The 26,828-nt window shown below is 45.3% G+C and overlaps 1 protein-coding gene across 4 annotated transcripts in view; it reads left to right on the top strand.

Moving 5' to 3' along the window:
- Positions 1-26,828, top strand: part of SLC35F5 (solute carrier family 35 member F5) — a 681,969-nt gene that overhangs the window by 217,437 nt on the left and 437,704 nt on the right. For all 4 annotated transcript variants that reach the window (XR_015308472.1, XM_086957058.1, XM_086957057.1 and 1 more), the window contains one exon: positions 15,570-15,760. Coding sequence is in view for 3 of the 4 variants with exons in the window: in XM_086957058.1 (XP_086813184.1) it covers positions 15,570-15,760 (191 nt within the window). In the remaining variant the exon portion in view is untranslated. The remainder of the gene's footprint in view (positions 1-15,569; positions 15,761-26,828) is intronic.

Raw genomic sequence — 26,828 nt, forward strand, 5'->3', positions numbered from 1 at the left:
ACTTTATTTCGGCTTATTAAAACCATAAAAGTAGTATATACATAAATTAAAACATTGTGATACAAAACAATTCAGGATGATGAAAACATTCTATAAAAACATTGACATACATATTTTGATACTCAGCAGAAGCACTACAGTACAAGTACAACATGAAACTTGAAACACACAAGTTGAAAAAAATCAAGCCTGATCTTATCCACTAGGTCTTGTTACCAACTTTACTGTATCTAATTCTCCATCTACAAAGGAGTAACCTGGAAACAGCAAACGCAGTTTGTTCCTTTGTGTCAGATCTGAGAAGTCTATGCGCTTCCCAATAATGAACTGGGCCCTTAAGTTTGCAATCTGCAATAATCCGCGTTCTTCGGGGCCACCCATAGTCTTCGCAGAAGAAGAGGAAATATTCCTCTGTTTCTTGAAGCAGTGGGTAGAAGGCCTCTGAGACGATAAAGATCTTGTTTTATCCCATTTATATGTAAAAGATCTTGGCGGTAGACAACCAGCCCTAAACTTTATATACAGATTTTTAGCATGTACTGACCTAATCCTGTCCAGATATGGCTCAAAGTTAGGGGTGAATGTATGTTGGAGAAGTTTTTCAGTGATGCACCCCACTTTTTGTTCATTCCATGTTTGCAGCAGCATGGATTTCCAGAAAGCAAGATCTACTTGGTGACTATAGCTCTGCTCATTGTGGTTGGGTAGTGCCACACTTCCTCCATTTTAATGGCTACACAAAGATATTTTACCTTCTTGAGCCATTGGTTGCGTACTCTTTTATCAATGCGAATTATCTCTGCTAAAGCATCTCTGTAAGGCACCAATTCAAGTGTTGTCCATAGACACACAATGTAGAGTAAAGGTTTTAAGAATACTACAAGGTCTATCTTATTTAGTAAAGACTATAGTACAAGTGTCAAACTGATCACCTGACACTTGTACTATAGTCTTTACTTAAATAGGAGAGTAGCCTCCTCCTCCCCACCCAGCATGCCCCGTTCAAACTGGGTTAAAATTTAATACTAGGAAACATCCTTTAAAAGTCAAAAGCAACGTGTGCACAGTACAACCCATCATTTCTATCTTATTTAGTGCCAAATCAAAGCATAGAGGAGTTAGAGGAATACTTGGAGGCATACTAAACAATGACCTAATGAATTAATTGGCACAGCCCCAAACTTCTGCTCCAAATATGGCACCTGCCATCGCAGTGGCCCTATATGCCTTGAGAGCTGGAGATACTGCGCTACTCGAAAAGGCCTTGTATTTCCTTGCTATGGGTGACGCCCTTTATAGTAGAGTGATTCAGAAAAGGGGGTGGTGATGAACAGAGTGTCTGAATTAAGCAGACCACTCTTACCCAGTCCAAAGATCAGGGCTTGATCCATCACCGTTTTTTAGCTCACTGCACCATCCCAGCTCAGAACTTGGCTATATGCAAATTAGTCTGACCCTGGCCCAGTGCATCATGGGAACAGGGCAGACCAAACTACCAAGCCAATTCTTATACTGGGAAGGAAACAAGCTACCGGGGACCGGTTTCTGGCATTTCAGCCGTCTTCGGCCCGGCTTGCTTGAATCCTGATGGTGCAATGAGCAAGGGACTCACATCTGAGTATACCCTTCCACGCTTATGGTGGACAAAAATGATTCAGAAAAGGGGGTGGTGATGAACAGAGTGTCTGAATTAAGCAGACCACTCTTACCCAGTCCAAAGATCAGGGCTTGATCCATCACCGTTTTTTAGCTCACTGCACCATCCCAGCTCAGAACTTGGCTATATGCAAATTAGTCTGACCCTGGCCCAGTGCATCATGGGAACAGGGCAGACCAAACTACCAAGCCAATTCTTATACTGGGAAGGAAACAAGCTACCGGGGACCGGTTTCTGGCATTTCAGCCGTCTTCGGCCCGGCTTGCTTGAATCCTGATGGTGCAATGAGCAAGGGACTCACATCTGAGTATACCCTTCCACGCTTATGGTGGACAAAAATGATTCAGAAAAGGGGGTGGTGATGAACAGAGTGTCTGAATTAAGCAGACCACTCTTACCCAGTCCAAAGATCAGGGCTTGATCCATCACCGTTTTTTAGCTCACTGCACCATCCCAGCTCAGAACTTGGCTATATGCAAATTAGTCTGACCCTGGCCCAGTGCATCATGGGAACAGGGCAGACCAAACTACCAAGCCAATTCTTATACTGGGAAGGAAACAAGCTACCGGGGACCGGTTTCTGGCATTTCAGCCGTCTTCGGCCCGGCTTGCTTGAATCCTGATGGTGCAATGAGCAAGGGACTCACATCTGAGTATACCCTTCCACGCTTATGGTGGACAAAAATGATTCAGAAAAGGGGGTGGTGATGAACAGAGTGTCTGAATTAAGCAGACCACTCTTACCCAGTCCAAAGATCAGGGCTTGATCCATCACCGTTTTTTAGCTCACTGCACCATCCCAGCTCAGAACTTGGCTATATGCAAATTAGTCTGACCCTGGCCCAGTGCATCATGGGAACAGGGCAGACCAAACTACCAAGCCAATTCTTATACTGGGAAGGAAACAAGCTACCGTGGACCGGTTTCTGGCATTTCAGCCGTCTTCGGCCCGGCTTGCTTGAATCCTGATGGTGCAATGAGCAAGGGACTCACATCTGAGTATACCCTTCCACGCTTATGGTGGACAAAAATGATTCAGAAAAGGGGGTGGTGATGAACAGAGTGTCTGAATTAAGCAGACCACTCTTACCCAGTCCAAAGATCAGGGCTTGATCCATCACCGTTTTTTAGCTCACTGCACCATCCCAGCTCAGAACTTGGCTATATGCAAATTAGTCTGACCCTGGCCCAGTGCATCATGGGAACAGGGCAGACCAAACTACCAAGCCAATTCTTATACTGGGAAGGAAACAAGCTACCGGGGACCGGTTTCTGGCATTTCAGCCGTCTTCGGCCCGGCTTGCTTGAATCCTGATGGTGCAATGAGCAAGGGACTCACATCTGAGTATACCCTTCCACGCTTATGGTGGACAAAAATGATTCAGAAAAGGGGGTGGTGATGAACAGAGTGTCTGAATTAAGCAGACCACTCTTACCCAGTCCAAAGATCAGGGCTTGATCCATCACCGTTTTTTAGCTCACTGCACCATCCCAGCTCAGAACTTGGCTATATGCAAATTAGTCTGACCCTGGCCCAGTGCATCATGGGAACAGGGCAGACCAAACTACCAAGCCAATTCTTATACTGGGAAGGAAACAAGCTACCGGGGACCGGTTTCTGGCATTTCAGCCGTCTTCGGCCCGGCTTGCTTGAATCCTGATGGTGCAATGAGCAAGGGACTCACATCTGAGTATACCCTTCCACGCTTATGGTGGACAAAAATGATTCAGAAAAGGGGGTGGTGATGAACAGAGTGTCTGAATTAAGCAGACCACTCTTACCCAGTCCAAAGATCAGGGCTTGATCCATCACCGTTTTTTAGCTCACTGCACCATCCCAGCTCAGAACTTGGCTATATGCAAATTAGTCTGACCCTGGCCCAGTGCATCATGGGAACAGGGCAGACCAAACTACCAAGCCAATTCTTATACTGGGAAGGAAACAAGCTACCGGGGACCGGTTTCTGGCATTTCAGCCGTCTTCGGCCCGGCTTGCTTGAATCCTGATGGTGCAATGAGCAAGGGACTCACATCTGAGTATATCCTTCCACGCTTATGGTGGACAAAAATGATTCAGAAAAGGGGGTGGTGATGAACAGAGTGTCTGAATTAAGCAGACCACTCTTACCCAGTCCAAAGATCAGGGCTTGATCCATCACCGTTTTTTAGCTCACTGCACCATCCCAGCTCAGAACTTGGCTATATGCAAATTAGTCTGACCCTGGCCCAGTGCATCATGGGAACAGGGCAGACCAAACTACCAAGCCAATTCTTATACTGGGAAGGAAACAAGCTACCGGGGACCGGTTTCTGGCATTTCAGCCGTCTTCGGCCCGGCTTGCTTGAATCCTGATGGTGCAATGAGCAAGGGACTCACATCTGAGTATACCCTTCCACGCTTATGGTGGACAAAAATGATTCAGAAAAGGGGGTGGTGATGAACAGAGTGTCTGAATTAAGCAGACCACTCTTACCCAGTCCAAAGATCAGGGCTTGATCCATCACCGTTTTTTAGCTCACTGCACCATCCCAGCTCAGAACTTGGCTATATGCAAATTAGTCTGACCCTGGCCCAGTGCATCATGGGAACAGGGCAGACCAAACTACCAAGCCAATTCTTATACTGGGAAGGAAACAAGCTACCGGGGACCGGTTTCTGGCATTTCAGCCGTCTTCGGCCCGGCTTGCTTGAATCCTGATGGTGCAATGAGCAAGGGACTCACATCTGAGTATACCCTTCCACGCTTATGGTGGACAAAAATGATTCAGAAAAGGGGGTGGTGATGAACAGAGTGTCTGAATTAAGCAGACCACTCTTACCCAGTCCAAAGATCAGGGCTTGATCCATCACCGTTTTTTAGCTCACTGCACCATCCCAGCTCAGAACTTGGCTATATGCAAATTAGTCTGACCCTGGCCCAGTGCATCATGGGAACAGGGCAGACCAAACTACCAAGCCAATTCTTATACTGGGAAGGAAACAAGCTACCGGGGACCGGTTTCTGGCATTTCAGCCGTCTTCGGCCCGGCTTGCTTGAATCCTGATGGTGCAATGAGCAACCCCTTGTTGTAAATATCTTTATAGTAGAGTGGCGCTGCTTTTTCCCAGGACACATTATCAGCCAATCTTACGCCCAAATAATCAAAGCTTCTCACTTTTCCCAAGGGCGCCCTCTCTACCAACATCCTACCTCTTACAAATTGATAAGGATTCAGTGCCATGAAGTTTGATTTTGTAGGGGTTTTCTCTAATTCCCTTGTATTGCAGGAAGATGTGAAGTGATCCAAAAAGCATTGAAGGCCTTGCGGAGTTCTAGAAAGTGTCATCTGCAAACATGAGAATTGAGGTACTAATACCTGTGGATTTGGCCCATCATGATTGCAGTTTGACAACCAATTTAGTGCTCCATTGATGTATAGGTTGAACAGCGGGGTGCAAGCAGGCATCCTTGTCTTACTCCAAGATTGATAGATATCCTCCCAGACAGATCCCCACCCAATTGCCACCTAACCTGTAAAAAGGTCTCACTATGCAATATTTTCAAAATTCTCAGGAGTTCAGAAGGAAGCCATATTTTTCTATCACCATCCAAAGATTATCTGTAGGCAACAGATCAAAGCAGCCCCTTCTTATAAATGGGTCCAATAATGGAACCTCTCCAGGAGGGCGGAATGTCCCTCCCTCTCATGAAGGCATTTCTCAAGGTGTTCAAATAAGGAACCCAGATTTCAGGCGGTGACCAATATAAATCACTAGGGAGGCCGTCAAGGCCAGGCGCTTTCTCCCTATTCATTAGATGCAATGCCTTCACTTTTTCTTCTAAACCAATTTCTAAGTGGATGCCATCCTCATTTACTGCCTCTTTCTTTATGCGGACCACTGTAGAATAGTCATTAGACTGCAATGGATCATTGAGCCATTCGCTGTAGAAGTATGAGAAATAAGCGACTCATGCATCAACTTGTACAACCTCTTCAAGTTGGTTTTCTAAAGGGCGAGTCTCAGTCGCTAATAAGTTCCAGAAGACCTTTATATTCCTGATTTGGAGCAATTCCGTAAGTTCTTCCCCCTGTACTACTTCCCATCTTTTTTTAGCTTAGATCAGAGTTGCCCTATATCCTTTTCTTGTGCCACTAATCTCTCTACAATCACCTTTTAAAAAAAATCTTTTTAACTGCTTCTAGAAGCACAGTTTTAGCAACTTTACATTCTAGAGAGTACCAACCCTGGAGTTTTAGTGGGCAATTACCCTCCGCCCTACCTTTGCAAAGAAGTTTTTCAGCAGCCCATAAGTTCACAATGGATGTTTACAAAACTAAGCAAACACCAGGAGATGATGGACGGAGCTCTCAAACTTTTCAGACACTCACCCCCGTCCTAGATCCAGGTTGAATCCATCATTGTTCTTTAGCTCACATCGCCACCCCAGTTAAGACTCAGCCATATGCAAATCCGTCTTGACCCGGTGCCCCTTGGGAACAGTCCAGACCGAACTGCCAAGCCAGGCCTTCCCTGTACCGGAAACAAGCATCCTGGGACCGGTTTCGGGGTAACACCCCTCATCAGCCAGGCTAGCGTGAATCCAGTGGCAAAGTGAGCAAGGGACCCACGTCTGGGCATACCCTGCCAACTTAGGGCAAACAAAGCAAACACCGGCGAAGTGAGCTAAAGAACAATGACGGATCCAACCCAGATCTGTGACTGGGGCTGAGTGTCTGAAAAGTTTCAGCGCTCCCTCCATCTCCTTATGTTTTCTTTGTTCGCAGTTCGAGGTTGTAAAAAAATTCAAGCATCGCACAAAGAGCAAGTGTTGCAAATGAGCCACTCCCTTACAAGCAAGAGATTGGTAGGTGTGTAGTATGTAGCTAGTGTTCCATTTAGAAGCACACTGTCACAAATCTGTTACTAAAACATGCTCTGGTAGCGCGCGGTCATTTACAGACAGCACATTTTCCATTGACATGACCACTAAATTTGCTCAGTCATACAGTTTACTTATAAACTATGTACAAACGATTATGTGTGGAAATTGGGTTTCAGCAAATATTTCTCATTTGCACATCACAAAATAGTGTCTTTGATTTGTTTTGATCCCACGAAAGTCTTTGGTTCCATCCCACTTCAGTGTTAGAAAACAAGGTTTGTGCTTTCCTAACTCTTTATTTTGAGATATTTGTGCAGTTCATTTAAATTTTGCTGTCCGTTAGAAGAAATGGCATCCCACAGCCTTTCCATTCACACTAGCAAGTGTCACATACTTCACACTTTGCAGTAAGGGAAAGAAAAGTAAACACCAGTCCCAATGTTAAAACAATATGTCAGCAATTTGTCAGAACACTAGACTGACATTTCACCTTTGTCTTAAAAAGCACTGCTAATATGGCAAGTTAAAAACAAATGTTAAAGTCCTCTTTAAAGTGCATTAACCTTTGGCGCTCTTCATGGTGAATTTGGTGGTGTTGCAGCACCCCAGCATTCCTACCTTCAGCTCCTAGGCTAGTATGGGGCCCTCTCGTAGCTGAAGGGGCTGTTTTAGTTATGTCCCCTCCCACCTCTGGGCCCTGACTGCACCACTGTTAGCAACACCCCTGCACTCGTCTCTGTAGTGTGCGCGTTAACCCATTGAGCTATCTACATGGCAGCGTCCTTTTTGGTAGTTGTGCCCCTACTAGTTTGTCTTCGATATGGAGCCAACGATGTTCGGCCAGGGCTCGACTTTGCGCCACCAGGATTCCACACAGTGCTGCAGTCGCCTGCTTCAGCTGTTCCAGCTGAGCGATATCTGGCCAGGTTCAAATCTATCCACTGCCCACGAGGGCACAGGGGCTGCCTAGTGCCTCAACATTTTTGTAGGCCAAGAGATGTGTGCACTGAGAGCTGAATATAAAAAAAATATATACATAAGGTGGTATCGCAGTGGGTTGAACTCTGTCTGGAGGACCACCTCTGAATCTCTCTGACTTAGTCTTTCATCTTTCCAAGATAAATGTTAGGAGCGTCATTGCATTTGATAATTAAAACACCAACTATGCAAGTGCCAGGAGGCAATTAATAATAAAATGTGTGCCGTATAAACAGATAGAAGCTCCTTCAAATCTGTTTATTCCTCTTTTCAAGCTGTTAGTCTCACCGATTATGAATGGTAATAGAAAGAATGTTTGAAAAGATTAGTGTTTTTTTTAAAAACTAATTGTAATTGGAATTAATTACACGTTTTTATTATTGTTTTCCGGTATCTCTGTTAACTACATGCCCTTTATTGTATTTGCAAAAGCCACTAAATGATAACACCTTATGAAACGCATGCCTTTACCACGCATATGCCTTTACCATGTGTGCCTTTACAGCGATTTTCGTAATAAAAGCATGAATGGTAAAGACCTATGTCTGGTAAAGGTTTCACTAGTAAATATGAGTATTTTACAGGTTAAGTATACAATATATATATACACACAAAGGGTATATATTTTTCTGTATAATACATACATTGTAGTGGTAAAGACCGACATTGTAAAGGCATACGAATGGTAAAAAACAATTTACAGGTTGATACTAACACTTTTTTGTTTTTGTATATATATATGAAATAAACGAGCATATTATGAAACTTCTTGTGGGCTCCCTCAACTGTGGTTCCTGTTTCGGTGGATTTATTACGGCTTGCCAAAGTCGTGAGGGAAGGCCCGCTGCGGCTGCAGACCCGCTTCGAGGTCACAGTGATTTTCGAAATTGGGGAAGAAGTCAAGCAGGTGCCTAGCAGGGAGCTGCCTGCTTGAAGCTCTTTCGGACATCTATAAAGCACGGCAGTTGCCTATCAAGACAGTATATCAGCCCACATGGATTTATTTGATTTATTTTGTACGGACTGTCAGCACGCCCACTGGGGTATCATTAACTTGCACTACACATCCCAGAAGGCCTCCATGAGGGCCACGCATACCAGGGAGGGATGATGAAGATTTAAGTGCATTGCTGTGTGCTTTCTTACCTGCTATAATCAACGCCACTGAAGAAGGGATTGTTAACCTGAAACGCGTCCAGCGTGGAGTTTTACCAACTCCGCTGCCTGTTGGGAATGTGACGTTTAGGCAGAAACTCTGATTCCGCAGTGTAGCGGAGTTACCCCTGGCCCACGCCCAAAATCAGACAGGAAATAATCATGTACCTGCTCTGGCATCTCCGGGCTGCCCTCCTCCTTGCCGTACGTGCATCATCGTCGGTCGCAAACCCCAACTTTGTACATCTTCGGAGGACTGGTATTGTGCGTGCGCGCATGAGTAGGCCTCGCAAGACGTACAATGTAGGGGTTTGCGACTGGCGCGGAGGAGACCACGGCGAGGAGGGCAGCCCGGAGACGCCAGAGCAGGTAAGTGATTTATTATTTCCCATCGTTTTTTTTTTTTATTATGGTGGAGCGGAGTTCCTCTGAGTTTTTTTCAACTCCATGGAACTCCGCTTAGTGGCACTCTGCCAACTCCTCCCACCCTTTATATATGCACACACAATTATGTTATGTTACATATATATATATATATATATATATATATATATATATATATATATATATATATATATATATATATATATATATATATATAGATATACACACACACATATATATATATACACATATATATAAATACAGCACGCTTGCCTCGATCCTCCTATCGGGCGAAGAAGGCAAGTGCAGACCCAAGTCGATTAAAAGTGGTTTTTATTGTGCTACCACCCTGTCGCCATGACGCGTTTCGGCCGGAGACATCCGGCCTTGTTCACTCAACAGCGCATGGGCTGTCCATCTGGTGTTTGGCAAAGACGCAAGCAGAACAGTGAGCTGAATGACAAGTCTTACAGTGACCTGATGGAAGTTATTTTTGGAGGGAGAAGCACAGCGAAAACTACTAAAGACAGTGCCGATGGGACTACAAGATCCAGCATTCCAAGCGAGACTCGCCCACTGAGGCAAGAATACTATTTAACCACACGTACAAGAACTGTCTTCGCTGTTTCTTTCCCCAAAGATGCCAAGCCATGAAGAAGAGAGGACATCTCGAAACGCGTATGGCAAGAATTGGCGTATGTTTGCTCTGAAAGGCTCGCTTCCAGTTAGCTGTTGTTTACCGAATAAAGAGGATAAAGCAAACGTTGTGTGGGCGTCTTCTAATTGCGAGCAATTGCATATGGAGTATATTGTGGCCAGCTCTGGCCACGAAGACTGCCCCACTGCCTTCTTAGCAGGTTCGTGTGCCGTGTTCACATGGCATTGAGCGAAACGACGTGCCTGTTCGGCAAAGACGCAAGCAGAACAGTGAGCTGAATTACAAGTCTTACACTGACCTGATGGAAGTTAGTTTTGGAGGGAGAAGCACAGCGAAAACTACTAAAGACAGTACCGATGGGACTACAAGATCCAGCATTCCAAGCGAGATACGCCCACTGAGGCAAGATTACCTACAAGAACTGTGTTAGTTGTTTCTTTCCCCCAAGATGCCAAGCCAATGAAGAAGAGAGGACATCTCGAAACGCGTATGGCAAGAATTGGCGTATATTTCCACTGAAAGGCTCGCTTCCTGTTGTCTCCCGAAAAAAGAGGATAAAGCAAACGTTGTGTGGGCGTCTTCTAATTGCGAGCAATTGCATATGGAATATATATATATTATTGAGCCATATCCATGACATAGATGTGTATATGTCCTACTAGGCTTACTATGGTAAACAGTATTACCTCGATCTCTATTTTCTCTCTGAACTAATTTGCGTTTTGTATCACATGCTTACATTAGGTCAATATATATATGCTTTGATAGGTCCAGCGTGTCATGTGATCAAGAATGCTGTTACGCCGTCTAAACGAGTCAGGCTGGGCACTTGCTTGGTGAATTTATGCACTTGTAAACTGCAATAAAAAGGATTTAATTATCTCCACATCGTGGTCCGTACCTGTGTGATTGCCAAAGGAGAATCGACTACAGAATTGTGGTTTTATATATATGAATAAGGAAGCATATCCGAAACGTGTATGGCAGACATGGCGGAATGATATGCTGTGAGGACGTGTCTCAGCCTGCTGTTGCCTCTCAAACAATAAAGGGTAAACTAAACGTTGTGAGTGGTGCCTTCAACTGGGAGCAGTGTTGTTTGAAATATGTTGAAGTCCGCTCTGACCACGAAGCGCACCTCACTGTATAAGAAACAGGTCCGTGTGCCTCAAGCACATGAAACAGGACAACATACCTGTTTGAAGCGGCATCACGAAAACAGCATGCAGGACCCTTCCGCACAACAACACAACTGAATTTTTAATTGAGGAGGCAGAGGAGCAGCGACATCCACTAGCGATAACACTTTGCCAAGAACTACATCACCCATAATGCCTAGCAAGCATACGCCCAGTGGGGCGGGACAAGAACTTGACATCACCTGGGATAAATTGTGCAAGCTGCTCCTTTTCCCCTTACACGCCAGCCAATGAATAAGGAAGCATATCCGAAACGCGTATGGCAGACATGGCGGAATGATATGCTGTGAGGACGTGTCTCAGCCTGCTGTTGCCTCTCAAACAATAAAGGGTAAACTAAACGTTGCGAGTGGTGCCTTCAACTGGGACATTAGCATTTGATATCTAAGGATCCGGACATAGGTACTTCATTAAGGCCACGACCATTAGTAACCTACAGAAAAACAAAATGTCTTAAAGACCAATTTGTTCAAAGCCACCTGCAGAAGAAACCTAAAAAGAACTGGCTAAAAGAACGACAAAATGGTTTCACAAAATGCAGCAACTACAACGCGTGCAAAATGGGGATTAATACAAAAAACATAATAGACAAAGAAGGCAAAATCTTTAAAATTCAACACAAAATCACTTGCAATACAGAATTTGTAATTTATGTTATAGAATGTGCCTGTGGATAACAATATATATCCACAGGCACTTTGAAGAAGAGAATATTAAAATACATAAGAGAAGTAAAGAACAAAGACTTGAATTATGCTACAGCAAAACATCTGGCTCAGTGGCAAAATAGTGATTGGAAAGCAATGCGATTCTTTGGATTAGAGATGATTCCTCAGAATGAATGTGGAGGTGATAGAACTAAAATAAAACTTCGCTTGAATCATGCTTTACCATTAGATTCAGGATGGCCTTGTAGTATACTGTGGCCCTTATTTTCAGGCCCAGATATTAAGTATCTATTTTCCTTTCACCAGGTGTCCCTTACACTTTATGGTTTGGATGAGACCCCATATTCTATAGCGGTTGAAACATCGGCAATATCAAACGAACTGTAAAATCCAATCCTTTCAAGAGAAGGGTTGTTTTAAAAATTTTGTGTAAACCAAATTGAGGTAGTTTTCCTTTGGTCTTGGGAACCCTTGTTTTCCATTTATAGTCGTATAAAATGTATATGGTTGTTTTTCTGTATATGTCTCTCTTAGTTTTTTTTATACATGGGATATGTTATATTGTGTATATGTTTTTTAATAATATACACTAAATATCACAACAGTTTTTTTTGTTTCAGAATCATTACTTGCATATGATCCCAGGGTTTTCTTCCCACTTCATCCTACCATATTTTGATTTCTGCCATTGTGCTTTTATTTAAGTATACAAATATTTTTTCAAAAGGAACCACGTGTTATGTAAAAAATGACTTAAAGCCATTGTTCTTTTTGAGTAGGTTTGCCTTTTTATTTAGATAATCAAACTGAAGCAGGTGAGGAGTCTGTTCCTGGAGGCGGAGCAGCTAACGCCTAGGGGTAATGCTGTGCGTAAGTGAGGTGATGCCTCGGTTCCTTACTGATGTATGATATCGATAATGAAGTTGGCAGTCAATCGCGAGGCTGTGGTTTCACAGCATCGATGTCGAACCACTGGACCACAGCTGTGACATCTGAGTCGGACAGTGCGTCACAGACGTCAGTGGTGCGGGGCTTGGAGTTCCCACAGTGCTGGTTCTTCGGAGGTGTTGTGTCGTTGTCGGGGCCTGCATTGTAAGTTGCAGTTGGTGCATCAATTGGGCGTCAATTGGGGCACGGTTTCAGTGTAGGCAGCGGCACGGCGTCAGAATTGAAACAGGCGCTGGTTCCGAAGTTGCTCGACTTCGGTTTCTTCTTGTACCACAGAAACTCACTTCCAAGGACCCAGGTACTGGAATTGGCCCCACTTGGCAAGAAGGATTCCTAGCAGATGAACCCGGGTACTACAGGAGAGTTCTTTGATGCCCCTGAGACTTTCAATAAGAGGCAAGCTCAACTTAAGTCCTTGGAGAAACTTTAGAAAGCAGAATGTAGAGAGCAAAGTGCAGTCCTCTCACTCCCAGGACAGAAGCAGCAAGTAGCAGGCCAACACAGCAAGGCAAACAGCAAAGTGGTAGTCCACCCTGGCTGCCCAACAGCTCTATTTCCTGGCAAAATATCCTTAGACCAGAAGTGTTCCGAGTATATGGTGTCAGAGGTCCAGTACTTCTACCCATTTTAACCTTTGAAGTTGGGAAACTTCATTGAAAGGTGTTTGTAATGCACAAGACCAGACCTTTCCTGGCCCTGCCACCAGACACACTATGGGTGGAGGATTCTTTGTGTGGGATGGGCACATTCCTAGTCTGGTTCAAGTGACCGTTCCTCCCACCACTCTAGCTCAGGAAGGCTCATCAGCTTGGTGATGGACCATCAGGATATGCAGGGCACAACTCAGCTCGTCCTGTGTGCGACTGTCTAGAGTCAATTCACAAAGCCCAGCTGTCATCCATACAGAGGCACAGAATGGTTAAGTAAGAAAACTTAGACTTTTTACAAGTGGCATTTTCAGACCTAAAATCTATAAACCACCTTCACTAAAAGGTGTTTTTAAATTGTGAGTCCAGAGACACCAAACTCCAATTTTCTATCTACTCCCAATTGGAAGATTCCCTGGTAAGATGTTACTAGGCATCTTCAATTCTAACCTATGGGAGCAATAGAACTGGCTGTAGTGAAACCCGAGTTCATTCGTTTTTTACTACCAGGACATGTAAAGCTCTCTTGAACGTGTCATTACCTCTTAAATACACTGCACCGTGGCCATGGGGCTAATGAGGGCCTACCTTGGGGGTGCCTTACATGTACTAAAAGGGAAGGTTTGGGCCTGGAGAGTGCATACACTTCCAGGTCGAAAGGACAATTCAAAACTGCACACACGCACTGCAGTGGGAGCAGAGGCAGAGGTAAAGTGCCCAGAGCCCTAAAGCCAGCAAATACAAAAGTCAGCAAACAGTCAAAAATAGGAGTTCAGAAGCAAAAAGACAGGGGAAACCATGCCAACAGATGCTAGATCTAACAGGGGGTCAGCGGTAATATTCCAACACATTCACTTAGCATATGCATAGTAAGCAGAAAAACATGATGATAGGGATTCTCAGATGCATCGAGGAACAGACCGCTGTGTTGCAAAGTCCTAAGGCAGGTTGTTTTTAGCACTACATTGTTGTTTTTGTATCCACCATCGACATTGTGCTAAAATCAATAGCCCAGTTACAGCACATTTTTTCTCACAAGACACTTTTCATTAGTCACCTCAATCTGTGTTGCTTCAATTTCTTTTCTAATTTGCATAAAAGAGATGGCTCACTATTCAGGTTAACCGGGTCTGGTGGCTCAGTGGACTAATTCGTCCACTGCAGAGGCCTGTGTTCGAACTCGTGGTCACAGGTGCAAAACCTGGCGGGTCCACTTAGCCTTTCATCCTTCTGAGGTCGATAAAATGAGTACCATTGAGTTGGGTAACAATAAACATCTGTTATTCAGCGCCAAGATACCTACGGGTGAACGTGCACTTTACAAATACACGTTATGTTATTTTATTCAGTCTCCACTTTACTTTTGTTCAGGGCAACCCATCACTGCTGTCCTAAACACCATTACCTAATATTGTCAAGGTTTAATTTACATTTTTGTTAAGTTATTCGGCAAGTATAGAGTAACAGCAACCAACTCATTGTAGTCTTGGGAGGTTTAAAGATGCTCACAAATGTTAGTTTGTTTTAATCGTTTTATGCTGTACCAATTTGGGCCCAGATGTAGGTAAATGGCATTTACCGATTCGTAAATACAGAATTTTACCGATTCGGTATTTACAAATCGGTAAATGCTATGTAGGTATTTTTACCGAATAATTTAACAAATCGGTAATATTCGGTAATTACCAAATCGGTATTTACCGAGTCGGTAATTGCCATGGATTCCTATGGGCCTTGAGGCCCATAGGAACCTATGGCAATTACCGAATTGGTTAATACTGATTCGGTAAAATTACCGAACTGACAAGGGGGGCAGGGTGTCACTTTGACACCCTGTTGTACCCCTGATTCAGGCTCGTGTGCCATGTGACACACATACATGCCCTTAGGGCATGTATGTGTGCCACATGGCACAGGTGTACATGCACAGATTTACCATCAAATAGTATTTGATGGAAAATAACGAATTCCTAAGGGCATTTGGCACTGTTTTCAGTGCCACCTACTTCCAGATTTACCGATTCGGTAAATTTACTGATTCGGTAAATTTACCGAAATTTACAGAATCGTTAAAAATAGGGCCCCCTACATCTCAAAAACCAAATACCGGTCGTAACGGCCGAAATCGGCCGTTACCGACCGGTATTTGCCCACCTACATCTGGCCCTTGATGTCTTCTGGCCACTCCGATTCTCTTAAAATCTCAGGAGGTTGCAGATTTAAATAAAGACATGCGAGAACGATCTTAAGGCTACTTTGTAATTTCAATGGCTCTAAGTTATTAAGATATTTGTACGTTATTTTGTTTATTACAGCCAATCTAAATACAGTTCCAGATAGAAGTGTTCAGTCTTTCTGTAGTTCTACAGATAGAACTAACTACTCTTTGTCTTCTGTTTTTGTTCTCAAGCTCCAAAGAAGCCTCGTGTTCGGTTCAGTAATATCATGGAGGTTCGTCAGCTTCCAGCGAACCATGCGTTGGAAGCAAAGTTATCTCGCATGTCCTATCCGACTATTAAGGACAATGGATCAATATTAAAGAGCGTTGGAAAGTTAACTGCATGTCAAGTTGCAAAATTCAGCTTTTTCTTCTGCTTTGTGGTATGTTTACATTTGAAAGAATGAAATCAATAAGGTCTTTATCAGCGTTTTAGACGTAATTGTTTTTCCAAGTTTTTATTTAGCTAAAATTGTTTATTGAAGCGCTGTGTTTTGGCTGATGGCAGGGAAGCACTTCACAGCATTATGCCACATATATGCAGTTTTATATGGAAAACAAACCTTAAAATAAAGTTACATTTCCAGCCAACTCTACTTCCTATTAATAATCACGTTCATATAAATGTTCTATTGCTTTTTTCCGGAATGCAATGATTTCTCACTCTTTTAAAAAAAATCTTTATTGTGCAGTCCATATCAAATAACAAAACGTATTACATATCCAGTTATGCAAATTCATAACACAATATATCAAGTCATGACATAGAGCCAATTAATATAAAAAGCAAAACAAAAAAAGAAGATATTTATACCCATAATGAATTTTAACTAAGCCAAAGAATTAATTAAATATTTCACCATTGTGCGCCAAATCTGCATACCTAGTTTTTTACGCTTCAGTGATTTAAGAGAGTAAAGGCTATATTCTAAATTAAAAATATTATAGAATTTAGCCCGCCACATCTCAAACGTAGGGGCTTCTCGCTGCAGCCAGACTGAAGCAATACATAAACGTGTCACCGCGGCTGTAATAAATATAAATATATCTAAATGTATATGTTGTCTGGCCTAATTGTACATTATCACCTATAACCGTCAGCATTAAGTCTCTTGTCAAGCAAATGTATTGTCCTAAAATTTCTGACAAGTATTCTATTTGAAGCCTTAATTGCTGAAGCACTTTGCAATCAGAAAACACTTGAACCGTCCCGTATTTTTCCATACTGCAACTAAAACATTTGCCATCATTCAAACCCCCCCCCCCCCACTTCACCATCTTCAAAGCTGTATGATACAAATCAAAGATCATCTTATAATGTTGTGCTTTCAGATTTGCAGACAATAAGATCTTCCCAGCCATGTCAATTGATTGTTGCACGTACTCTCCCTCGTGTCCCAACCAGGCCCTCCATTTATCTGTCTGTGCGTCCATGTCGTCAGGTTGGGTTTCAATTAGCATAGTATACAAACCACCGAGCCGAGCCCTCCTTCTAATTGCCTTGACTATTGGGAGCTCGATTATTCCTTATTGGGAGCTCGATTATTCCCTCACATATATGATGTTTCAACAAGAAATCCTGAACTTGCAGGTATTTAAAAAATGTATTTTGTTGGAGTCCATATCTATTCACTAACCCTATAAATGAATCTAATGTCCCAGCCTCAAAGAGATCTCCTAATAATGTGATCCCCTTAGCCCTCCAACTCGACATCCTGACATCCCAAAATATAGCAGGAAAAATAACAGACGCATCCAGCAATGTGTAATAGTTAAACCGTGGTATTCCTAACACGTTCCGTACTATCTTCCAAACTTTGTAGGCTGCAAGTACTACTTCAAACCTAGTTTTTAGGTCTCGTAGAGAGACCTATTGCAGTCAAACCAGAAAGCTGAGGATTTGTAGAAGTGCACATGCTCGTGAACGCGCTTCTATCCCCCTGCCTTGCTCTTCAAAGGCTCCCCTTACCATTTGCTCCTACCTCCCCGCCCACTGCTTCACACTTCACGGCCGCCAGGCCGTGACTCGCATTTCTGCCCAGCCCCCCTCCCAGCGCTGCCTTGTTTTCACGGCCGGCCTCCGACCCCACCCGGTCATTGCTTGTTAATTGCACGCTTTCACTTTTACCAATAGCGGCCGCCTCCATACCACCCAGTCCCGCCCTCCCAAGCTTCCATGTTGCTTCCGGACTATAGCGTTAAATGAGCAATGCTTGTTTGTTTTTACAGTGCTTGCTTTTTTTTTCAAATCAGCGCATTACGGTGCGCTTATACTCTTAACAATAGTGGCATTTCCCATCCTGCCCGGTCCCGCCCTCCAAACCTTCACGGACTCTTCGATCACTTCCTTGCAGTCTGCCTGCCGAAGTTTCACGCCAAGCGCTTTGTTTTTTTGTAGAACTTGGCCTTCGGCTTCTGGTACCTCATGGCCCTTATGACTGATTCCTACTCTGATGTTTTCTGCCACACATGGGCACGGCACAATTTCATTTTAGCAGCCGCGCACCTTCAGTTTCTTTTTTCCAGCATTGCAGCTTGCTCCTCTTTGTGTCCTGTGTAATTCCGCTCCAGCGTCTATGCTTGTGGTTCCCTGATCTTTGGTGTGCCTCACTGTTTCTTGGGTCACTTTATATCACTGTCCCAGCATTAGTGCTCTCTCCTTCCCCCCCTCTCTCTGTTGGTGTCTCCTTGAATCTGTGTGCCACACCATTTGTTGTCTGAGCCTCGGCATCAAAGGGTCTGCTCCCACGCCCCATCAGGACCCCCCCCACCTCCGCCACCCTCCCTCGGTGTCACCTCCCATTTGCAATGCAATTGTGGGCCGCAGCACTCGTGCTTTAGTTGTAAACATCTCAAGTTGCAGCTCGGTGCCGCGATTGCATTCAAATGCTTGTTTCATGTACTTCCTTTCATGTTCCTATTTTTTTTCCCCTTCAGGCAACTTTTCCCTTTCTTCTTTCTTCACCTCTCGTCATCATCTTTCCTTCCCTCGTAGTTCATTCCTTTTCTCCCCTTTCCTTCCCTTCTGAGTTGTCGCTTCTCCTCCCATCCTTTCCCTCTGCTTATGAACATCTAAGCTCTTCTTTCCCTCTCTCTCATTTTCCTGTTCCCCTGTGACCTTTCTCTTCGTCCTTCTTCTTCTGATCATTTCTCCTTTCTTTTCCCCTTAATTATGCTGTCCTTCTGAACCCCTTCGTCTTTCCACTCGCTCTCTTCCTATTGTCTTTCCTTTAGCTCTCTTTTCTCTTTCCTGTCTCTCTCTCGCTCCTTTCATCGCTCTTTCTTTTCTGTACTCAGCAGCATTCCACCGGGGGCTGCCGCATCCCCCACATCTCTGTTGAGAATGCCAAGCAGACAAAGCTCGCTGTGTCTCTAAATATTAAACCACAAACTGTTTACCACATATTTTGGACCAGAAACAGAATGCCTCTTTCTAAATATATCAAGGTTTTTTTTCAGCCCGGGCTCACACCCCGACCCTACATGCCTTCGGCACTGCCCTCTTTTCAGCCTTGTTTCCTTTTCTAGCTCCCACCACTCTAACCACTCTCCCCCTCACTCATTCCATTGACATTGTTCCTACCTTCAGCCCCCCTTTTCACCACCTTGCTATTACCCCCATCACGTGAGTCTCTGCAGTCTGTGTGTGTGTGTGTGTGTGAGTGCGTGTGTGTGTGTGTGTGTGTGCGTGCGTGTGTGTCTGAAACAGTTTATCTCAGTGTACACTGGCATGCGAGGACGTGTTTGTATGTGACGACATGGTTGTATGAGAGTATATCTGAATAGTGTTGAAAACCCATCCCTGCATGTGTGCATTGGAAGTGTGTGTGTGTCTGGTTTGTATGCATTCTAAGATCATCGCCTGTGTATATTATATGTAATGTGTAAGTGTGTGTTAACCGATGTTGGTGTATGCATTCAAGAATCCATCTGTATGTGTTTTTGTGTATGATGATGATCTTTTTGTGGTGGTGTTATCTGCATTCAAAGACGGAGTTGGGTGTTTTTCATTTTAATGTATCCTTTGTTTTGTGTGTGTATCATGTCTGTGTGTAGCATAGACGACCATTTATCTGTTTAATAATGTTATCTCACCTATATTTATATAGTAGCATGCATCTGAATTTGTGGTCTGTCTTGACTGTCCATTTCTCCAATGCTTTTGCATATTGTGTTGACCGGAGTTGATTTTGTGCCATTTGCTGTGTCTAATGCAGTGTGTATTTTATCAGGTACTTTTATCTGGGGCTATGGGAGAAACTGAAAGCCATTAGTCGTCCATTGTGTGAGGTGCCACCACAGCATCACTCAGCACCACCACAGCATCACTCAGCACCACCACATTATCACTCATCACCACCACAGCACCACTCGGCACCACCACAGCATCACTCGGCACCACCACAGCATCACTCGGCACCACCACAGCACCACCACAGCATCACTCAGCACCACCACAGCATCACTCAGCACCACCACAGCATCACTCAGTGCAACCCCAGGTTGTAGGTGTCACATTTGCGAAAGTTATAACTATTGGCATTGTAAATGACAAAGCTATTAATTTAGCTATTTTCAAAACCAGCAATTAAATAAAAAAAATTGTCATTTACAAGACCAATAGCTCAAACTTTCCTAATGCGAGACCTATTGCATTGCAAATGCTTGTTTAAAAATAATGTGGTTCATAAAACTTAACTAAGAAGTTTCTGGCTTCTACTCCTAACAACATTTGGTATAGTGACGGTGTTTCCGCTATCGATTCCTCTTCACCTGTCAACAATAACCGCATGTTTTGAAGAATACATACATAATAGTAAAATATAAAATTAGGAACAGACCACCCCCCGGATTACAGGGTAACATCATCTATTTAAACACTTGTCATGCTTTTCTTTGTCTCCATATAAACCTATCACAAATACATTGCACTCCCTGAAGTTGGTTTTTAGTTAATTCCAATGGGACCGCCCTAAAATAATACATAACTCTAGGAAGAATAACCATCTTCAACACATTGCATCTTCCCACCATCGTAAAATGCAAACATTCTAGTCGATCTAACTGCTTTTGAATCCCATAAACAATACTAGACTAATTCACTTCAATCAAGTCCTGCAATGACATTCTCACTTTAATGCCTAAATATGTAGCTTCTTCCCTCACCCGTACATCTCCCGGGCATGCCAGCTTAGTACATATAATCTGTGTTTTAGAGGCATTTAAAGTATATCCTGAGACCTTGCCAAATATGCCAGCTAATCTTTCTATCTCAATGACTGTTGCCGCAGGGTCTGAAGATGCCACCGCTATGTCGTCTGCATAGGCTAGGACACGTACCCGATATTGTCCACAAATCATAGATTTTGTTGGACCCGGCCCTTTGGGCAGGTTCACCCCGAGACTTTTTGCTTTTTCCTAGCCTGTTTCTTCAACCTGGTGTTTGTGATTTTAGGTCTCTGCGCACTTTTTCACTGTGGTACAGTGTAAAGTGCTTGAGCTCTCTGTGTATGTGTGGTGAGTGACCTGCCCTCCCATGGGAATGAATGGGGAATATGTATGCCCATGGTAGTTCCTGATGTGTGGGGAGTGCAGGGGCGAGTTTGGTATGAGAGAACTCGTGAGACTGAATGCTGTGAAATGGTATATGCGACATGATTGTGTCTAGTCTAGAAGTGCCACTTTTAGAAGTTGGCATATTTGTGTAATTTGTGTCTGGCGTGTGATTGGCTGGTGAGCCTGGGTCAGGAGTGCCTGGGCCTGCTTGTGGATTGACTGTCTGGTTTGAGGGTGACAGGGGCTGGAGAGCCCAGGAGGTTGTCTGAGTCAGCCCATGGATGAAAGGCAGCATCTGCTGCCAGGTAAGTGGGAGGAGATGGCACCTGATAGTGAAGGGCTGTGCATGCCTGACCACAATGCTGGCTCCACCCCCCCGCTGGGCGACTGTCACCTCTGTCCCTGATACTGAAGGGACTTCCCTATAACCAGTCCTAGCTGGTTCTCACACTGCCTGCACAAAGACTTCAAAGACTTTTCTGTGTATAAGAAGGGGCTGTGTCCCCTTCCAAAATGTTCTTGTTTCTGACTTGAATCTACCAGGGGCGGGCGCTGCCCAGCCCCTGGATGCCTGGAGGACTTTTTCCTTGGGAGCTGCTTGCTCCATCTTTCTGAGATCCAGGATTCCCCCTTTTATCTTTGTGGACTGTTTTTCTGTAAGTACCTGGTAGGACTTTATTTCCTCTGCAGCAGAGCGCTGTATTGCCAGGAGGAGCGCTTTATGGATGCTGGTGATGTTCTCAGCTGATGGGGGAGCCTGGGTGCTGAGCAGCGTGGCGCTGCGGACCTTCCCGAGGGAATCCCCCTCGTAGGGATTCCCCCCCTCCTTTTTATGCCTGCTGAGGTTTTGTTATGCAGGTGCCACCCTGCGTCTTTGGATTTAATTTAAAAACATGGAGGGTGCCCGAGCCGCTATTTTTATATTTCTTTTAATTTAACTCGAGGGAGCCCACCCCTCGGTTAATTAGCCCCCAGCCTACAAGTGCCTGAAACGGGCCGCCGCACTGCCCGCGACGACCCGGAAGTGGTTGGCCGGCCGGCCAATTGCAGCGCGGCCGGCCGGAAGGCCCGCCCCCGCAGCCCGAGAGAGAGAGGAAGTGCGGCCGGGAGAAGAGGCGAGAGGAGTGATGGCCACACGGGGCTCCCGTGATCTGGAGGGAGCCCCGGGAAGTGAAGGAAGCAGAGCGGCATGAGAAGAAGAGCCGAGGGGGCGCGAGGCATATTGCCGGTGCCTGCCCCCACCGCGAACACAGAAGGTGCCGGTGCCTGCCCGGAGGAGCCCCGGTAAAGCCGAAGACAGCCCGTGAGTAGACAGGGCTGGGAGGGGCTCAGTGAGGCTTCTGCTGGTGCGGGAGGACGGGCGCAGGATGGAGTACCTTTAGGGCGGCCCCGGATGGCAGCGGGCCGCCCCACCGCTACAAGGAAAATGTTGCCAGAGCCTTCGTGGCTCCCAGCCCTCATTAGCGTTTCTTGAGCCTGAGAGGCTCTTGGGGGCATAGGTTACTGAGTTCCCCAAGAGGAGCTCCAACAGTGGGGCATGTTTTCTTTTTGAGCCCCGTGTGGCTCCAACGCAGGCCATATTTGTTTAAGGAGCCTAGATGGCTCCCTGGACGCCTCAGGGCATATTGTCGATGCCCGTCCCCTCCTGGGCTTGTGTCGTTCTAGTGCCAGTGAAAGCACCATTGTCATTTTCAGAGCCCCTGAGGCTCCAGCGTGATTTAGGGTGCCATTGACCTCTCCTAGAGGGCCCCTTGGGACACATAGTTCCAGAGCCTGTGTGGCTCCAACGTTCTGCGCAGTGTGGTGTAAGCACCTGTGTGGCTCCAACGATTGAGCACAGTTTGCGCCTAAGGGTCAGTGAGGGCCCTGGCGCAGTTTTGATGATTCCCAGCTGCCCAGCAAGTAGTGGGCACCTGCTACGTTTAGGTTTTGCGCCAGTGGCGCACCCTGATTGGCGCTGCTTGGCAGCGCGCCCTGGCATTTGGACCCAGGGCACCTTTGCCCCAACAAGGCCAGTTGGCCTAGGGACTGCCACAGGTGGTGGCTTATGTAAGTTGTGCGCAATGTGGTTATCTGCTATGTCTAGGATGGTAACTGCCTACTATGTGATTTTTGCGCTATTGTATTGCTCTGGCACCTCTGAATGTTTTAGGCATCATGTGTCTTCTTGCTATTCACCTCTGAATGTATTTTATTGCATCATGTGCTTTGTTCTTAACACCGCTGAATGTGTAGGTGTATGCATCATGTGTTTCTCTTTACTACTCCTCTGAATGTATATTTATGCATCATGGGTAATGTGTTCTTTCCTAGACCCCTAAACGCTGTGTGATACTTAGGTGGTTGTCCTTACACCTCTGAATGTTTTAGGCATCATGTGTTTTTCCTTTACTACTCCTCTGAATGTGTTTCATGCATCATGGGTAATGTGTTCTTGTTTATTCCCCTAAATGTATTTTATTCTTAGGTGGTTGTTCTTTTAGTACAGGTGGTCCTAGTGAGGTCCTGGTTCCTGTTACCAGTGGATACTGGTTGTGATCTTTTGATTACCATTTTATGTTTATTTTTCTTTATTCTAGAAGTGCTATATCTGATTCTGACAGGCGCCCACGTGGCCCTGTCCTGTGTAAATAATCCCATGTGAATATTGCCCATGCCAGTTGGCACAATGTATATGTGTGATTTTATCTGATGTGTTTTTACAATACAAAAGTTATTTTTATAATAACCTTGTGTGGAGTTCCTTTTGTGGTGTGCCTAGTATGTTGTTGCTGTTGTGTGCTGGCGCAAATGCTTTACACATTGCCTCCGAGTTTAGCCTTACTGCTCGTGCCAAGCTACCAGGGGGTGAGCAGGGGTTATATTGGCGTGTGACTCCCTTGCCCTGACTAGAATGGTGGTTTCTGCCTGGCTTTGGCGTCAGCCTTAGCCTACCAGAAATAGCCAGTTCTAACAGATTTGATACGCTCATTCTGCTCCATCATGACTAAAAAGGATTAATATATATTGCAAATAGTAACGGGGAGCAAGGGCACCCCTGCATTGTCCCCCTACTGATCCGTACCTGCTCGGTTTCCCTACCCATTACACAGATCCTGGCTCGTGGTGACTTACACTTACTTTGTATTGCCCAGATATACTCCTGTTCAACCAATGCAATGATTTCTTATGGGTTTCCTTAGTTTGGGTAATCTTATTTACTCTCCTAAAGTTAGACTAATGCTAGTGCTACATGCGGTGGTATGATGATTTTGGAGTGTGACATTTGATTACTGATTTCAGTGGGGTTGAAGATGATAAAGGAACTTCCACGAAAGTTACCTGGATGAAACATAGATTAAACTGTAGCGTGTATCACAGTATGAAAGTGAAGATTGGGTAGAAATTGACTCATTTCCTTAAAATATGTAGACCTTTCAAAGAGCTTAATAGCTGTAAAATAGCACAGTTAACATCAGCCACTCACATCTGCTGTACTCTGCAGATCCCTAGTGTGAATCTAAGTAAGATTAACTCTGCCTTCCCAATGCTGTGCTGCACCTCCAGTAGCTTTGGCTCCATTGCGAAGTTGAAACGGGCTAGGGTGACATTTCTAATTCTCTTGGGGCCTTCTTTGGCATCAATTTTGAAGCCGATAGCAATGCTGCCTATAGACCCAGTTCCATCACTGACAAGGGAGTCAATACAGGAAAGTATCTTGGGGAGAGCAGTTGGCCTAACGGCTAGGCGGTAGACCTCGAATCTGGGTAACTGGGTTCGAGTTTCGGCAGTGACGCTGAACATCCTGTGATTCTGGGCAAATCACTTAATCTCCCTGTGCCTAACCAAAACAAGCATTTGCAATGCAATAGGTCTCGCATTAGGAAAGTTTGAGCTATTGGTATTGTAAATGACACATTTTTAGGTCTCGCCTGGACATCGCATCCGAAGGATGCGTCCAGGCTGGAGACTTAAAGCTGCCTGACACGGGGGAATGAGGGACAAGAAACTGTGACGAGCTTATCCTGGCTGGATTGAGCTGCGTGCACGCGCGTCAACATTCACGCATGCGCACATCACAGCCACACGCATACACAGCACTCACGCATGCGCACATACACACGCACACCCCCGTCACCTACACGCATACACAGAGACCCCTCCACACACACCAGCCCCTCTCCTCTCGGCTCCACACACACGCACACGCATTTACACTTACACAGACACGCAGGCACCCAGACAGGCAACCCCCCCCCCCCGTCACACACACGCATACACACAGACTCCAGGACACATACACACACACATGCACGCTCACACACATACACAGTCCGCCGCCGCGCGCGCACACAGATGCCCCCCCCCCCCCCAACAAGGCGAAGCCCCACTCACCGGCATCCTCAGTGCAGCGGCTCCCACCGGCAGCAAGACTCTTCTTCCCTTCTTCGGCACCGGAGCGCAGGGTAGGCTCCTGCCTGCTCCGGTGCGCCAAACAATCGCGGCTCTTCCGTGGGAGGCGGGGTAGGCTCCCGCCCTCCTACTTCCGGTTGTCCCGCCCGGCCTGCCTGACTTCCTGGTCGCAGGCCGGCGCAAAACGCTGCATAAAAAATGCGCGCGTCCCCTCCAGCCACTGGCGTAGCTAGGGGGGGGCGAGGGGGGCGGTCCGCCCCAGGCGGCACTAAGTTGCGGGCGGCGGCTGCGCAGGATTTTGGTAGGGAGTCAGTCGGGACTGAAAGGGACAGTGATGTACAAGCCGGTCACCCGTCACCCCCGACGTCCGGCTATAACTGAGCAGCTGGCACTGCACACGTGTTGGAAAGTGCAAGCGCACATGCTTGCAAATACTGCACCACCTACCTTAGTGGTGGTGCAGGGCTCGGCCTACAGTGTATGTGGATCCCAGGGCCGTCAATCTGGTAGCGCGCGAAAGCGCTAATGACGGCCCTGGGAATCTTTTTCAGCCAGTCCCCGCGCTGTACAGAAAAATATACTAGTTACGAGCACCACCGCCATGGCCTCTCTTTAGTGGATTCGCTGCAGTGAAGAGCGATTTACAGGCAGCGATCAGACAATCCAGCTGATTAAGAACAGCAGCAGTCTGAGTCTCACAAAGTTCGAGACCGACCACCGCACCGCTTCGAGAACCCCGACCGGGCTGTGAGTATTTACTACATATAGTGCTAATTATCCCTGGCGAGGCGCTAAAATATTTATTAGATAAGAATGATTGTAGTAAAATACCTCGTCATTCATGGCCCACTTCTCAATTTGGAACAACAACAATATTATTACCGGAACACTTTGACCGTCACTTATGAGTTAATATAACAGATTGAAAACGCTTTTCCGTTTGTTCTTTTTTTACACCTGTCATTTTCTCAGAGTTTTACATACACGCTAAGCACATGGTCTTTGATTTGTGACTGCTTTATCCGCTACAAAACATAGCCAAAGCTCTTTCAGTGCAAGCTTCCATACAACACCAGATTTTCCCACATAAATGTCAGACAAAGACAACATCCTGCCTATTTATCACAGGCAGAGTTTCACTCCTAGTCGTTTAACCACCAGCACTTTTCAGGAGTTTTACAAACGTCCAAAGTTAAGACAAATCCCCGAATGCTACTTATTATTGACTTAACAACAGCCTGCACTTGCTTAAGGCGTCATACTTGAAATGGGGCCACTTAGCTGCTGTTAAGAGACGTACAACATACATTACTTTTCCTTTGCACGTAGTTGATGTGGGATAAATGTGTTTTTAACCTATGAGGCTTGGTATTTTGTTGGAAAAAGGTCACATACAGTGACAACCTTGATGTTGATGAGCGTTTGAAAGCATACTGGGTGAGTGCACAGTTAAGCTTTCTTGCACAAGGCACACAACTAACTAAATCGACTTTTAATGCTTTT

The sequence above is a fragment of the Lissotriton vulgaris genome, chromosome 2_1, assembly GCF_964263255.1.
Source record: "Lissotriton vulgaris chromosome 2_1, aLisVul1.2, whole genome shotgun sequence".
NCBI lineage: Eukaryota > Metazoa > Chordata > Amphibia > Caudata > Salamandridae > Lissotriton > Lissotriton vulgaris.